Raw genomic sequence first — 16,917 nt, forward strand, 5'->3', positions numbered from 1 at the left:
CAAACACTCATCATGCCTTTGTTTCAAACAGGAGCAATCCGGGCTCCTGTAATACATGAAACTACCGGTGACACATACGGCAGGCAGTTCCTCAAACTGGTGTACAGGCTAGAATTCATGTCAGCATAGGGTTTTGAGCAAAGCAATAGGAAAAATATCTGTATGTATATTGCAATCATTCCTTCTGTTCACAGGAAGTCAAAGGAATTTGCCAAAATTTACATTCACTCAAGCTCCGATAAGTGAAAGAATATTAAAAACATGGTTATCTCCGGTCTTAAAACTCTAATAGCATTATACATGAGGTATAATTCAGGGTCTTTCAGAAAAGCCAAAAAGATCAGGAATAAAAGAACCTGAGAATGAACAGCAGGATCACAGTAAATTACACTTTAACAGTAAGCTACAGCCAGAACAGCCATGAACAATTATGAACCCACAATGGCCTATATTAGTGGTGTGAAAAAGCTGTTTAATATACTTATTTGTACAACAGCATACTCTGCAAAATGTCATCTTTTCCAGAATTCAAGAGAAGAAGTCTGCCTGCTATATGAAAGGTAAATAGATGTGTACCCATTATTTCCCCTCTTAGATTGTAGATGGCTTGAAATAAAATTTGTCCAATGATGCTAATCGGATGGAAAAGGATATAGGATGTCAAAGCAAAAGAAACAAAAAAGAATGAAAACACTTGAATATGTTTTCACTTTACACACCTCAAGTGAGAATGGACTGATCAAGTTGACCACAAAATGCAATAATAAGGTACATAAATAACAGTAAGAAAATGAGTGTTATATTGGTGCTAGTTTACTGATGACAACACAGTGTTCTAACACACTGCACTTCAGAACCTCAAAACACAGAAAGTAAATCAAAAACAAAAACAATAAAGTTTTACATAGCCATCTTGATGTCACCTCATCTTCCTGAGGATTCCCAAACTGAGGACGCAAAGAGGAAGGATGGTATTTTGAGCCTCATACTTTCTTTCAGCCAAAAAAAATACCTGACCTAGTGGTGAATATATTTTCTTTTTAAGTTAAATATACTGATTCCCTCTTGGAAAGAAAAAGGCAAATTAGTGGGTTGATTTTAAAGCATTAATGAATGAAATATACCAAATAAAAGTTAAATATGGGTGAGAGGACTTGAAATACAGTTTGGGAAGGTCAGCAAAGATGTGTAAACTGCTTTCATGCACTTACCTGACCGGTTCTTGCCACCGTTTTAGCCAGTTGCAGCAATTGGCCATTAGATTGAACATCCCTCTTCACTAGCCATCCAGAGCCACACAGGCAACACAAACAAGTGTGGACAGGCCAGGATCACCCAGGAAGATGGTGGAAGAGACTGCAGAAGCTCAGATGTTGTCTTGTCACTGCTGGCAAGAAGAAAAAGAAAATGAGGAAACAGAGTGAGCCCCTACAAGTGACCAAAACAAATCACTTTCCTAGCACCAGTCTGTATATTCAGTGCATGTCTATGCCATTGGCTTCATGATACACTCACTGTACATTCTGCTTTTCCATTCTCTCCCACTTGACTTGCAGTAGAAACATGCTTTGAGAAACAGGCAACTTAAAATCCACTTGTTCCTAAATCTAAGTAGTAGCAGGAGTACTTCAGTCATTTTACAATGCCATTTTCTGCTTTTTTAGCAAGAAAAAGAAGAAAACAAAATATGCTACACAGAACAAACAGTAAGAAATGACTGTGTGCACATTTATTTTATGAATATGTAAATACAAAGTCAAACAGGAAAGCTCACATACATCACGCAAATACATAAAGAAACAGACGCTTAAAACTCCCTTCGTTATTTCAGCTACAGCTACTGCAAAGAGCAGCTCAGATAAAGGCCTTCCACAGGCAAAATTCAGGCAACACTACCCTGTTCCTTCAAAGCATGCTCTCTGTTAGGATGCCATCTTTTTCCAAATGTGAACAGGGCCCTTGCAGAAGGAATATGCATCGTCACCGCCGTGCCTTCATCTCAGAGGCTCCAGTGAACTTAACTCAAACTTTTATCAGCAGTTTAAGTTGAAAGCAACTGGTTTTGCATCAGAGTAATTGAGGCATAGACCCATTTCCTACTGCTCGCTTGGCTCCATGAGGGTAACTGAGAGTAGGACTTTGCATTGCTACAAGTTTGCTAGAGCTTGTTATTCAGATTTGCAAGTGTTTTTACAAAAGTAGCCAATTCACATTTTAAACTAGAACTAGCTTAAAACCAAACTAACTTCTAATTACTTTTTCCCCGTGTCATTTTTTTCCAATTATATTTGTCTAGAGTTAGGGGGGAAAAAAAAAAAAAAAAAAGTCCTTAACAAAAAAATTCATTCCTAATGAGCTATGATGGTCTAGCTAATTGACTAGGTAGGATCTAAAAAAAACTCCTCCCCATCTTATTAAGTTGTTGTATCCAAGGATGCCTTTGTATGAAATTGCCACCATTCAATGCCATAAAGAGGTCAGATTTCTTCTGGAGCAGAGACAACAGATACTCTTTAAATATTTACATTCCTTTATATATGAGCACTGGAGAACTTCTCCATAAGTCTGGCATGTGGAGAACAGAAAAGCGTCTTTAAAGAAAGGCAAGATGATTTACAGCTTTAAAGTTTTACTAGTTTTAAAATCAGGATCTTAATAATCCACTCCACCCAAAAAAACTCTCTCCCAAACCCTCTCATGCAGTGGGGTATACCCAGACCCAAAAGCAAAGCTAACTTTGAAGGTAAGGCTGCATTAACTCTCAGCAAGTCCTGCTGAAAAGCAGAACGTAACAGCTCAGTAAGCTAGTACTGACACAAATTTAACAATTTCAATACCACAGTTTCATCACTGAGCACACCCCGTGACGTGTTACACATAATTTCTTGCTTGAAAGTTCTCAAAATCCTCTACATCACGGATATGGCCCATAGCATTCACATGGGACCCAAGAAATAAGAAGAAGTTGCTAAAGGAGGATCAGAGGCAGACTATGTAATAGTAAAGAATCTTGCCCAAGTGAAAAAAAATAAAAGTGTGGGGGGAGGGGCAAAATGACAAAAGAATAAAGAATTTCTCCAAAACATGCTACATAAAGAAAGCAAGAATTATCTGCTGCTGCAGACATTAAACCTCTCAACTCAAACTCTCATATATGTTTATGCAGGTGAAGTGAAACCAACAAGCCCACAAGCTCAAACCTGCAGAACTGGGCATAGCTAGTATGCCAAAGCAGGAGCAGGGCAGCGCTAGTGTTGGGGTGTGAGAACAGGGCTAAGATCCCATTTAGGGGAAAGAGAACTGAAACAGCGCACTACAGAGACCAAGAGGAACATGGCAGGTAACTATGTAACCTCTCCACATCACGGATGAAATAAAGTTCCACTTAGCAGCTTGTATGTTATGTGATCAAAAGTACTGCGCACCAGCCAAAACACTGAGCACCCAAAGCCACCTGGTGAATAAGCCTGTCTACTTCCATAGCAAAATACAGAATAATGCTTTCTTAAATATTTTAGCTTTTAGTAGTTTTTTCAACATTTCTTTTTTTTAAAAAAAAGGCACTTCTTAAAACAGACCTGTCTCAAAAAAGTTTAACTATTTAATTTCATAGTATGATATTCCTTGCCTGACTAGCCTTTTAGCTGTAAAAACACGGTATTTTAGTTGTATCGCATTATATTCTGCACAGCAAACCAAGCCATTGGACAGTGAACGAAGCAGGTTCGACAAAAAACTACAGAGCGCCGTCTCGGCCAAAGCAGGTTACCGGCTTGCACAAAGTACCAACGAGGAGAGCCCCCAAGGCTCGCAAGACTCAGGTGCGCAACTGTGTAAAACAGCCCGGGACAGCAAGTTCTTCTGTGAAGAGAAGCTCCTGGCGGGAGCTCCCGGCGAGCTCCCGCGCTTCCCAGCCCTGCTCCCGCACTCCTGGCGCCCGGGAAGCGCGCGAGGGATGGCGCCTCGGGCAAAGCGCTGCCCCCGCTCCCGCGGCGGGAGCGCTCCCTCCGCACCTAGAGGCCGGTTCCAAAGCGGAGCTCCCCCGCGCCTCCCGGAGCCTGTGCACGCGCGCAGCTCCCCGCACTGCCGCCAACGTCCCCTCCCCGCGGGACGCCGATACCTGGCGCAGCGGCGGCTCCGGTCACGGAGCTCCTGGAAACACAGGCCGCGCGGGCCCCGAGGAGCCGCCGGCCCCGGTCCCGGTCCTGGCCCTCACCCTGGCCGCGGCGCCGGGAGGCCCCGAGGAGCGGCCGTCCCCGGCGGGCGGGACCCGGGTTGCCCCGGGCGACCGAGGGCCGCGCGCCGGCGCGGCGAGGGGGAGGGGGAGGGGCAGCGGCCGCAGCGCCGCGCTGGGCCCCGCCGCGCCGGGGTCACGTGGCCGGCGCCCCGGCCGCGCGAAGCCGCCCATTGGCCGCTGCCGAGGTCTCCGAGGAGGCGGGGACGCGTAATCAGGCCGGTTACCCCTGGTTACCGCTAACGGGACGCGACCAAGGACAAAATTCATTAACACCTCCCCCCCCCCCCGAAGCGCGCGAAGGCGCGGAGCCTGAGCCTCCGGGAGGTGCGGCGGGGGGGGGGGGGGCGGGCCCGTCGCTAGCCAATAGAAGCAGTAGCTTCCTCGATGGTCCCGGAGGGGCAGCCAATCAGCTGCCAGGAGCGCACAGGGAGGCCCGCCCCCGTACCCCCCGCGCCCGCGGTAGCCAAAGCGCGAGCGGCGGGGCAGGCAGCGGCGCCGCCGTTAACGGTCGCGGCGGTCTGGCACGATGCGGCTTTGCTCGCTACCGCGGGGGCCTCGCTTCGCACCCGCCGCCTCGCACTGCCCGGCGCGCTGCCGCCGCTGTCCCCGGGGTTGTCCCCGGGGCGGCTCGGCGGAGGGGCCGACGCTGCTTGGGTCCCCGCTGACCGTGGCCGGGGCAGTGCCGCCTCGGCGCGGCCCGGCCCTGGAGGACGGCCCGGCCTCTCTCGCCCCCGCCCCGCCGCCCCTCCCTCGCGCCCGCCCCTGCCGCCCCGCGCAGGAGCCGCCACTCAGCCACGGCGCCCTGCCCGCTCGCGGCCCCGCGCCCGCCAGCGATGAGGCTGCGGGGCAGGCGCTGCCTGCCGCTGCTCGCCGTCCTGACGGTGGCCGTCGCTCTCGCTGAGGCCGCGACCTGTGAGTAGGGGGCGACAGCGGCGGTGTGAGGCGGGGAGGCGCGAGCGGGGCCGCGGCAGCCGTTAGCTCCCCTCGCGCGCCCAACGGCCGCTCCGGGGCAGCGGTCGCGGCGAGCTGCCCAGGGGGCTGCCAGCGGTGGGGTCGGCCAACGTGTCCTGCGGCCCGCGGGAGCCTCCGTGCGCTGCATCGATCCCACTTGGGGTTACGGCCAGGGCGGCTGGGCTGTTCCCGGCACGGCCTGGAGCTGCTCGCGGCTGAGGGGAAAGAGGGTGTCCCCGTGGTGTCACTTACGGGAAAAACAGCCAGAGGAGCCGGGGCGCAGGAGAGAGCCGCTATTGCCGAGTCCAGGCACGTGAACGCAGTCACATAAGAACCGCTGCTTACCACACGCAAATGGAGACAAATCAAAGCCTGACTTTCATTTCAAGGCGAATTCTTTGAGCTGAGTACGGAGAGAAGCCAACGTGTACGTGGAACTAGCAGAATTAGGGCGCAAGGAAAGTAAGCCTGTTTCTGACCTGCTTTACTAATGATTAAACCGGCAGAGGAGAACAGTAATGTTTACCATCCAGGCTTTCGTTTGAATGCTAGGGATTCTGACTGTTAAGGTGACAGCATGGAAAGATGAAAGTTCATCATTTGTGAACAGGCCCTAAAAATAAATGCTCCTCATGTCTTTTTTTTTTTCCTGTTTTCGTTACATTTTCTGTTTTGTCTTCACCACTGCGCACAGTGTCAAGTTTTCTTTTATAAACAGTGGAAATTTAGAAACCACCCTCTCTGTGGTCAACTTTCAATTTACGCTTTGAAACACGAAGATAGGCAAACACTTAGGTTTTATTACATTTAAAAGACCTACTCCTGTTGTTGCATTTCACATACATGACTGATCATAATTAAACTGAAATTATTTTTTTCTGTAATGACTTGCAGCTGTGAGCATCACAGAATTACTTGGAAGCTTCGTAAGTGTTCCTATTGCCACTTTAGGTCTGTTGTATTTTAAGTTCATGGAAAGTCTTCTAATATGTAAAAAAAGAAAAGTAAATAAGATGTTTAATAACCATGCAGAAACTAATTATTAGTTTTCTTTTACCTTAACCAGTGTTTTTTTAATTAAGTTTGCAGTAGTAAGCACTCAGATGTAAATCTTGAAAGCTCCAGGTTCTCTTAAGCATGTGCTTTATAATGAAGTTATTGGAATCTGCACATCTGTGTTATTGCCCTCTAATCTGCAGTCATATCCATGTGAGTGGTGCTTGGTCCCTGCAGACAGATTAACCACTGTCCAGACCTCAGTGTGAAGTCTGCATCCACCATAGATCCCATTTCAGCACCAGATAAGTAGAGTGCAAGCTTCTGAGAGCAAGAGCTATCTTTGTTAATTGTTATTCATGATTAGAGAACAGGATAAAGAGTTAAATAAAAGTTTAGAAGATTAGAATCGCTGTAAGCAAAGAACAGTTGAGTAAATAATATTTTCTGTGCAAGAGTCCTGAAGTATTTGCAATAAAAATATCAAAATTGTGCTGAGTTACATAGAGATTTTATTTAAATCCAAAAGTCACAGTTACAGGTAAATCAATTTAAGAGCAGGCTTCTGTGAGGCAGGTGAATAGACCTTGGTGCTATTACGCCGTTGTGGTCAAAACACAAGATCTGACATCTCCAAGAACTTTTCACTTAACGGAGTTTTTCTTAAAACTTAGTTGCAGGAAAAAAGAAAAGAAGAAGATTAGAATGATGCAGTTAAATGTCAAAACACAGACTAATTTAAAGTCAACTGTGAATCAGGCCTTATCCACCCCAGAGAGCCTCTGCCGCAGAGCTTTATCAGCACCACTGTCCTGATAGCACAGCAGTGTAAACAAAACCAGCAGAAGAGGTTTTTCTGCTTGTACACGTTCTCCCTTTCACATACAGTGATGAAAGCTCCTTTTTTTTTTTTTTTTTTTTTTTTTAAAACAGCATAATCATCCATTCACATTTTACAAATCCTCAGCCATTCTAGCAGGACTATCTGCTACAGGCCTAAGTTTACCCTTGTTTTACACAATTTTATTATTTTTTATTCTGTTATTTCAGGACATACGGACTTTCAACATCATTCTTACTAGTCTGCTTTTATACAATGACAAATACATGACACTTTATTCCCACTTCAGTCTTCAGTAAGATCATCAGGTAGTTCTATATTCATATATATAAGAGGAAATGAACACTGGAAGACTAGACCGCTGAAATGCTTAGTTCTGTGAAAGTGTACTTCCTGACCTTTCTATTTTTGCATTTCCAATCAACTTGCTGGTTGCTCTCTAAGGTCAAGGAGTATTTCAGGACATCAGTAGGGCCACCTGACATTCCTGAACTCTTGCCTATTGTCACACCAGAAAGATCAGTTTTGCTGAAATAAAAGTTAATAAACCAAGAGGCTTATTTCATATCAAATAAATTCAAGAGGCTGTCACAGAAAGGTTTCTTCAGGTCAGTATCCAACATTGCAACGCTTGTGAGTGCTTCAGTTGTGTTCCATGTCATTTAATAAAGTGTTTTAGTACTGTGTGTAGGGCAGGATGGTTTCAGCTGTATCTGTCACCTGAGACCTATCCAGGCTTGAAGTTTTGGGCCTCTTTAGCTGCTCTTTCTGATAAACACTGTTGGTTTTTATAGTGCATGGACAACAGGAGGCTATGATTAACTGCTAGCGTATCCCACGGGTGTTGCATGTTTGAGGCATTATGTATTCACAGACAAGACAGAATTGACTCTCTGCTTGAACTGATCATCCTCTTTATAGCCTAGTGCTGAGTATTTCTGTGCACTGACTTTGCTGGGCGCTGCAGGTGCCATGACCCCTCACAGTTATGCTCAGCAGAGGGTTTCAGCTGTAGCAATGCTGACACAGGGAAGCCAGGTGTAGGAGTACGGTGCTCTTGTGCTAGCATATGTCAGATGTGCACCTTAACCCGGTGAGTTGGACTGTTTATAGCTCTGCTCCATCCAGTCTTCTGATCACAAGGAATGCCCCAAAATAAAACCAATCAGGCAATGGCTCCTCAGTCTGATGTAGTTGCTATTCTTGTAGTATTGTGTGCTACACAACTTCAGAGCCAGAGGCAAAAGAGTGCTGAGGTAAATACAAACCTTCCGTTTTTTATGTAATTTCCCGAGCTCACTTATTTGCACGTCATTTGCCTAAAATCAATAAAATAGCAGTGAGATACATAAAAAGGAGATAATGACCCACAACACAGTCTAAATAAGCAAAAAATTAGGATTCCATTTTATCTTTGCAAAATGTAAATGTATTTTTATGTTATATAGCCTGATGATTCTCAGGGAAAAAATCTTGCCTATTAAACTTCACAGTTCTGAAGAAAATTACAGTTATGATATTTATGAATATCAGCTTGATTTTGTAAGGTACATTTTTGGTCTCACATAATAATAGAGATCAGAGTATTAACTTCTAGGTCACTGCAGCAGGTAATACAAAAGAAGTTCCATAACATTTCCCCACCTGTCAGTCACATACCTCACTTTATAATGTCCATTGCTTTTTTCTTTCCTGAATATGACATTTAAACTATACTTCAGGCATGGTACTGCACAAACTTCTTTATCCCATCAGATCTTTCTGGTCATGATCAGTTAGTACACATACAGAAAGCAGAATCCTGGAATGTTCTCCTTCTTACCCACACTTTTCTAAAAATAAAGCAAACAGCCAGTCCATGACTGCATTTAATTCGGGTTTTGTGTTATGTGCTCACATTTTGTCAGTGTTTATAGCATTTTTTCAGTTGTTGAAAATAAACAAGTCCTTTGTTTCTACAAAGTTTTATCACAGCAGTATGCCTCCGAGTTCCTGGCAAGGAAACGTCGAGCAAATTCCTTTATGGAAGAAAGCAAGAAGGGAAACTTAGAAAGAGAATGTATTGAAGAATTATGCAATAAGGAAGAAGCCAGGGAAATCTTCGAAAATAATCCTGAAACTGTAAGTATCTGGTGAATGTCTGTGAGGTAGACAGTAGTTTTTCCTTAGTACACAGAATTCGCACTGAAAAGCTTATAGAAACCGCAGAGCAAAAACTAGTGTGATACTGTCTTGTATATTCAACCTTCACAATTAATAATGAAGACTATGTAATAACAGAGGACAGGTAAGTAGACATTATTTTAAAATATGGATCACTAATTTTAGATCATAGTTGTGTGCAGGCATTCCATGAGGAGGAAGCCTTTTGGCTTCAATTAAGATTTTACACAGAAGATGCATGACAATGCAGCCCTTTTAATGAAGGGATTGGCCGTTTTATTATAAGCTTTTTATTTCTAGGAGTAAGAACACTGCTCCTCAATTCATTACCACTGCACATTTAATATTAGGCAGATTTGATTCAGCTTTGTAGTATAAAATAGGTATTTTTTTATAAAAAGTGTGGTTAAAATGAAGTTTTGTTTTGCAAGCTATGTATCAATTCACTGAGAGGGAAATTAAATTTAATGAGAATCTTCCTTCCACTAGTAACTCAGAGACTTGTGTTTAATAAATAACTGCTGTCTTAACTAAAATAGTGCTGATATAGACAACTTGATCTATAATTCATGATTTTTTGTTGTTGTTTGTTTCTGTTATAGTTACAATACAAATACATTTTAGAATGTATTTAGTGATGTATTTTGCTATAACTCTACCTGAAGTCAAATCAGTTTTCTCTTACTGTTTATTTATTTTTCCTTTCTTTCTGCAGGAATATTTTTATCCCAAATATTTAAGTAAGTACAAAAAAAACCCTGACCAATCCTGGTATGTCATTCACTACTGTTATTTATAATATGAGTTGTGTTGTTCTAGCCATAGAGCTTGAATGATTTCCTAGCTGATTATAGTGCTGAGTATCTCCTAGGCAGTTCTGTGTGCTTAGATCCCAGCAGAGATATTCAGAAGGTGAGTTTGTGATCAGCTGCCCTTAATATGCCCAGACAGTTTTTCTAGTTCAAGCTGTGAGAACAGACTCTTTGAAGATGCTGTGCATAAGCTGTTGTAATTTCAGTCTAAATGAGTATTTGTATCATAAGCAGATTGTGTGGGTTTATGTTTGCAGGCTGCCTTGCCTCCCATCGAGCAGGGGTTTTCAGGGTTACTGCAAGTACTCCAGATTCTCCAGCTGACCTGAGGGCTTGTGTCAATGGTAAGCACTGCTGTTGTGTACTTCACCTCCTGCTCTCAGACCTAAGTATATGCACTTGCATGGTTAGCAAGCAGTTCCCACAGGCAGAAAAAGAAACCAATCTCTGTTTAACTCAGGCAAACACAATTACCCGGCATGGAAATTCACGTAAAACTAGATGAGACGCAGCATTTTCAGAATGAAAGGTGTAAGTATTTTTAACTCTGCTCTGGAAAAGAAACACAATTAATTGCAAAACATGCCCATTTGTAAAGCTCTTTTAGGAGCACGGGAAAATTTGCTGCCACAGGCCACCGACATCCCTTATTATGTTATCTGGGTTCTACCAGGGTTTTTAATAATTGTGCATGACTCTTCACTTATAGCTGATACTGTTCTGTCAGTTAAGAGACAGAGCTTCCTGCTTAATTCTCCTATGTACCACTCTTTGGCTCATAGTTAAATTAGAGCACTTCATGAAGTAGGTAATACTGGCATCTGAAAAATACAAACATTAGCTGGAAGACATAGTCATTGACTATAGACATAAGGTCGCAAAACATGAAATTTGTGGTGGTGTTCAGGCATGAGTTTTTAAGCCAACATGTTCATAACTCCAGTGTGAACAGTGTCCTTACTAATAAATTCACAGGAAGCAATACCATATTTCCGACTCATCACAACAGAAACATTTCTTTACAATTCTTAAACCTTAACAGCTTGGTTACATCAAAAGAGTTTTCAGTTACAAACATTTCAGTTTGAATGCACATACTTATCCCAGCAGCTGACCCTGTTTTTCTCATTGAAAGCAATTGAGAACAAAAAACAAATCCTTAATAATTACACTGCACATGGTCATGGATGAACATATTTTCCAGATCACTTGGCCAGCGTGCCTGCTGTCACAAACTAAAATGTTCTCCCATTCATCTTCTCTGTCTTTCTCACTCATTAGAGGTCCTGAGAGGAAAGTGTTCTGTGGATGTGCAGTGTTTCTGTATCACTAACCATTCCCCAGCGAGAACAACTGATTTCCTTGATACTAATTTCTCTCTTTCTCTTCACCTTAAAAACCAATTTTTTAAAAAATGTTACTATCAGTCAGTCATCAGGAAAAAGGAAAAGTTAAAAGATTATGCATATAAACTCTCTAAGTCTCTAAGGCTCAAGTATTCAAAAAAAATTAGAACATTTCAAGAGGGTTACTGCTGAAAAAATAAATAGAATTTTAAATAAATAATAAATAATTATTAGTAATATATAACAGTATTTTAAAAATCTTGTCCCTGAGTGATATTTTGTGATAGATGCCAACAGTTTTGAAAGTTCTGAAATCTTTTTAATTTATTGACCCTTTTTTGTTTTTAAAGTGAATATTCTGATTTTTTGAATAACCTGAAATAATTAATAATTATTTTATATTAATCTTCTCAAGATGAAAAGCTAAGCAAAAAATGACAACCATGACAACCCAAACATAATTTAAAAATAACTTCACTGGTTTGATGTTTGTCCAAATCATGCATTTCAGATTACAAACACTGACATTTCTAGATTAATGATTTAAAAAATGTGATTTTTTTTTTACTCTATTTGGGGAGGAAAAGAAAAGTTTTCACAGACTTTCTTGAACATTTCTAATCCAAGCAGCTAAGCTCTATCTCTAAATACCTAAACATCCGTATTACAAAAGTTTGCATCCTTTTAAGTGCATTTGGAAATACCTGTGTTTATATTTACGCAGCTCACCATGACACATTTCTTGGATATCCAATACTCTGAGTGGCAGAGGATGCAGGGACCACAACCTGTTCCTGGCCACCTACCCTCTCACTGCTGGCTGAGTGAACTTCTCGCGTTCAGCCATTGCCACAGAGAGTTCTCAAAGAGCATCGCTGGGTCATGGGCCAAAAGAAGGCAGCCCAGCTGGGAAAAGAGGAACACCAGGCCTCTCCAGAACACATGGCTGCTGTGTTACGGCTCTTCTGTGGCACACTAATTCATCTCTAAAAATAAGCTCTTTGGCTATCCCGTACTGTCCATCCATTCTTATCTTCCTCCTCAAATGTATTTCACTAGTTCACCACTTTTTATTGACTAGATTCCCCAGTTTTCTTTCCTTTTACGCACTTAATTCCTTCCACCTTACTCCTATTGAGCACTGCCAATCCAACACATTAGTAAGTCTTTAGTAAGTCCCCAGTGCCATTTGCTGAGAAACATTTCCACTCTTTTTTTTTCCCAGTTGTACACTCTGAGTTGTACACTTCTACTTTCTGTCATTTACATAAGGCTTTGCTTATACCAAGCTTAGCACGCGTGCTGGTTCTTGAACCTACAAAAGCAATGAAGAAGCAAGAAAGAGGAAAAAGTTTAGGCCCTTCCAGAACTGACATTTGGCAATTACTGTGAATTACTGTGATACCTCTAACCTCGTTCCTTCTATTTCTTTTGTTCCTGTCCATCTTCACCTGTAACTGGAGTCCTCTGGTTTGCAAAATTAATATTATACATTACACAGCTGCTATCAGAGAGATGAGGTGGACTTCTTGAGCTTGGCAGGCCTCTGCGGTTTGGGTTTTACTTGCAGCAGAATTTAATTAGAAGTAGATTTAATCAACAAATATATTAACAACAGATTTTATTAAGCTTTCTTTGTCACAAAAGTCTCAAACTATTACTCTGCGGAGCCCAGTTCTTTTCAACACGATTGAAGGAATCCAGAAACCTTATATATAGAAACACTGGAGGTTTGGGTCTCTAGTTACACTGGCCTTACCTGAATCTGACTTCACAAAATCCTTCCTCCATTTCAGTCTGCTATCTGTTCTGTCAGGATACTACCTTGTATAAAGGCAGGTCTCAAAATGAGGTTTTAGACTTTTACAAGAATGCAAGTCTAAAGCAGAAACAATATATTTGTAATTATTAGAGGCCTGCAGAAAATAAAATCCATAAAACTCTGGAAAAGTAAATAGAACAATACCTTACACAGTATGCTGACATAAGCTTATGAAAATGGTGTAAAAAGTTAAAGGATGCTTGTGTATTTTGAGTAAAGCAAAAGAAGTGTATTGTGTTCTCTGCCACAAAGCTGTTTTGAGCTTTGCTTTCTGAGGTCATACTAGCCGGTGTAAAACTGCCCTTAGTTGCTCTTTCCAATCCAAGTTTCCATTTCTGTCAATGAAATTAGTGTATGTGAAAGGTGACAATACTGAACACTGATGTACCTATCCAGTCTGGCCACCAAATATGTGAAGCTGTGGCAACCCAAGGCCCAAGGAAACCCAGGGAAAAGTAAAATAAGTCCTTAAGATATAATTATCAATCAAGCCTATATTTGATTACAGTACAGTTGGTGATAATTGTCTCTGAATTAGCCTTAGAAAGGGAAGGCTGCTGTTTTTACTATCATCAGGTTTAGTAGTAAAGTTGTTACGTGGGTACTTGATCTTATGCATCAAACTCTTTCTTATGAAAAGTTTCTGGGGCAGGATAAAAGAGTAAGCTGACTACTGAGGAAAAAATACCAAAATAACAAATATTTCTTTTTTTTTTTTCCTCCCACAGAAATTTCAAACCAATGCAGCCCTTTACCGTGCAATAGAGATGGATATAAGGACTGCATAGATGGACAGGCCAAATATACATGTGTCTGTAAACCAGGATGGCAAGGAGAAAAATGTGAAGAAGGTACAGTCTTTACTGTCACTGTGATGATAGTTCTCAGGAACACAACTGTAGTTTAAGAATACCTACACCCACGTAGTTGGTAAATGAATCTCTGAGCAAAGGTCTTTTTTTTGCTTTCCTTCTAGATATAAACGAATGCGAGAACCTAAACGGAGGATGTAGCCAACGCTGTTCTAATTTACGTGGAAGCTACCGCTGTTTGTGTGAAGATGGTTACTTCATGCATTCAAATAAAAAAGACTGCAGAGGTAGGAAGTGCGACTTAAAGAGATCGTTGTGACAATATGACAATGTATTATCTGTAGACTAGAAAGGAAGGAATTTATGCTGGTAGTTCTGTAATGGCTCTAAGTTAACAGCAGCTGACATCGCTTCTGAAAGAGGCAGTCCTGCTCCAAACCTGACTACTCGTCACACCTCTTGCCTTACTTACATCACCACAAGCATTTGTTTAATATGTAGTGAACCAGGTCAATGAATTGCAATAGGCTAAAGCCAACCTGGGGCCAGGGAAAGACTAGATACTAGATTCAGCTTCATTGCACACCTCTATTTGTAAAACTGAGCAAATATAGGCTCATTAACTACTTACTAAGATTTGTTTTGTTTCTGTCATTAACCAGCTTCTCATACACTTTAAGCATGATGAAACAAGAACCTAGATTGGTGGGACCAGCTAACAACAGAAATCTTGTATGGCAAATGGTGGGGTAACCTAAATCTTAATTTACAGTGCCCTTCTTTGAGGGGTTTATAAATTCATTGGAGAAGAAACTATTCATGAAGCTAAATTGTCTTGTACTCACAAAACATGACATTTTCTTACAGCAGTGACTGTTGTTATTGGCCATGACCTCTCTGCTTCCTTCTATTTCAAATAAAGACTAGATAATCAGCAATTCTTCCTGCAGTTAGAAAAAGTGCAACCTCACTTCATTTTAACATCATGTATTTCACTGGGGAACTATACCAACAAATTACTAAAATCTAGATGTTGGGAATATCATTCACTGTCACCTCTTTTAGTGGATATATTTTTGTGAATGAATAGTCTCCAGAGAAATTCCAACATGGAAGATTACTGTTATGTCAAAAAGGACAGAGAGATAAGCTGGGTAGCATCTCAGCAAATCTTAGAAAGATTCTGCTAAAGAAAAAAAAAAAGAAGAAATGAACTACTATATATCCTAATTTGTAAGAAGAACCAGCTAACTGAGAGATCTCAAAAAATATTTCCCAGTGAGGTGAGTATTTAATGAGAATATTTCTAGTGGAGCTTTACAAAAATTAATGGTAAGACCAAATGTGTTTACCATTTTCACTAGTGATGTAAGCAAAAATGTGAGTACTGATCATTCAAAGACTGGAAAATTGGTTAAGTTAGAAAGAAGACTAAGCAGCCAAAGCATTCTTTACTTCATTTGATAAACTGGATTATATTCAAGCATGAAATTATGCACCCAGGAATCTGTGATGCACACCCAGATGGTAGAAAAGTGGACAGCTTTGATTCCAAAATAGGTTTTGTGTATCCAAGCAAGCAAGTAGCAGCACCTCTACTCCCAGTGCAGTGCTGTTTCCAGAGTCACCACAAAACCATGGAGAAAGTGAAAGTGGTCCTCGCAAGTACAAGTGGCAATTGAAGCATTATCCAGAAACTGATACTCTTCTGTCTACAAGACTTGTAGTAAAATACGCTGCATCCAGTTGTAGAATCTACATTTTGAAAATGACACTGAAATATTGGAAAGAAACACAGAAGATAGATACTAAAATGATTTGAGTGATGAAGGGGACAGTGAGAAACTTGAACACCTGTCAACAGAGCCAATTAAAGAAGACTGTGAGATGAATTGATCATAGCATGTGGGAATCTCTGATAGGATTATAATTGTCTTTATGGTTATCTTTCTTTTTTTCTCTCCAAGATATGATTTTATTATGAAATCTGGCTTAGTTTATAGGAAATCAGTAGACTCCTTAGACATGCATGTTTTCCTGTTATCCACAAAACACACAAGATAATGCAAAAGGTGGACAACGCAGAGAATTCCCTTTTTGGTGCAAGGAAACTAAAATGCCTTTGGAGTCCTTTGGAATTCTTTACTGCTGTAGTAAATTCTGTTAAATTTGTAAGCATGTTAAACTTAGCAAAAAAACCTGTCATTTGGCAGTGTTCTTCATGCTTCCCTGTTCCCAGCCTGAGTTCTCATGATCTTGGATTTGGGTCAGGATAAAGAGTTATGCAAGACAGCAACTTATTTTTAATAACTTGTTTGCATTTCTAGATATAAATGAATGCACGCTACGTCCAAACATCTGTGGGACAGCCATCTGTAAGAATACCCAGGGGAAATATGAATGTGAATGTGCAGAAGGCTACACATATAACTCAACTTCCAAGAACTGTGAAGGTATGTCTCTTCGTTGCTGCAGCAAACTCCAACACCTCTTGTGGAGGTGTAGTTTATTAATCTTCACATTGTCTATTGCAATATGACTCAAGTGTTGCTTCTTTTAAGAGGTCGATCAAGCTGTAGTATACATAGAGTTGCCATGACCTACTCATAGATCTTGGAGGGTTAAGGTGGACTCCCCCGTGTCCTGCTGTATGACAGATGCTTTCTCAGTTCGTGGGAGTGTTCCTGTTTGGCACTAGAGAAGACTCACCATCCTTGCAGATCTCTTGCATGACTATGGCTCAGACCAGCTAGCATGTTTCTTCCAGATAATCTGTAGCTATGTGTTGGGGATCTGAACACTACTAGAGTGTCTGGTATCCTGTTGCAAGCGTTGTTACACCCGTAAGGATGGGATATTTGATGTTGGACACTGATATAAGTCCCTAACTCAAGCGAGGTTCTGGTAATAGCAAGCAGTAGTAGTTATTCTCCAATT

General features: G+C 41.6%; 2 protein-coding genes across 3 annotated transcripts in view; one reads left to right on the plus strand and one right to left on the minus strand.

Annotated features, from left to right (window-relative positions):
* ARL13B (ARF like GTPase 13B) overlaps positions 1-4,185 on the minus strand; it is a 42,822-nt gene extending 38,637 nt beyond the window's left edge. Inside the window, exons 1-2 of the mRNA XM_088533520.1 lie at positions 4,121-4,185; positions 1,212-1,387 (exon numbers count right to left, since the gene is read on the minus strand). Coding sequence (XP_088389646.1) covers positions 1,212-1,270 — 59 coding nt within the window. The 5' untranslated portion in view covers positions 1,271-1,387; positions 4,121-4,185. The remainder of the gene's footprint in view (positions 1-1,211; positions 1,388-4,120) is intronic.
* An 827-nt stretch (positions 4,186-5,012) lies between these two features.
* Positions 5,013-16,917, plus strand: part of PROS1 (protein S) — a 31,012-nt gene continuing 19,107 nt past the window's right edge. The window contains exons 1-7 of one of the 2 annotated variants that reach the window (XM_088533425.1): positions 5,013-5,149; positions 8,989-9,146; positions 9,904-9,928; positions 10,258-10,344; positions 13,897-14,019; positions 14,145-14,267; positions 16,308-16,433. In XM_088533425.1, coding sequence (XP_088389551.1) covers positions 5,071-5,149; positions 8,989-9,146; positions 9,904-9,928; positions 10,258-10,344; positions 13,897-14,019; positions 14,145-14,267; positions 16,308-16,433 — 721 coding nt within the window. In that variant the 5' untranslated portion in view covers positions 5,013-5,070. The remainder of the gene's footprint in view (positions 5,150-8,988; positions 9,147-9,903; positions 9,929-10,257; positions 10,345-13,896; positions 14,020-14,144; positions 14,268-16,307; positions 16,434-16,917) is intronic. The other variant, XM_088533428.1, reaches the window with a different exon arrangement.

The sequence above is a fragment of the Tinamus guttatus genome, unplaced genomic scaffold (genome assembly GCF_059628265.1).
Source record: "Tinamus guttatus ecotype Peru unplaced genomic scaffold, ASM5962826v1 Tinamus_guttatus_pri_ptg000035l, whole genome shotgun sequence".
NCBI classification, from domain to species: domain Eukaryota; kingdom Metazoa; phylum Chordata; class Aves; order Tinamiformes; family Tinamidae; genus Tinamus; species Tinamus guttatus.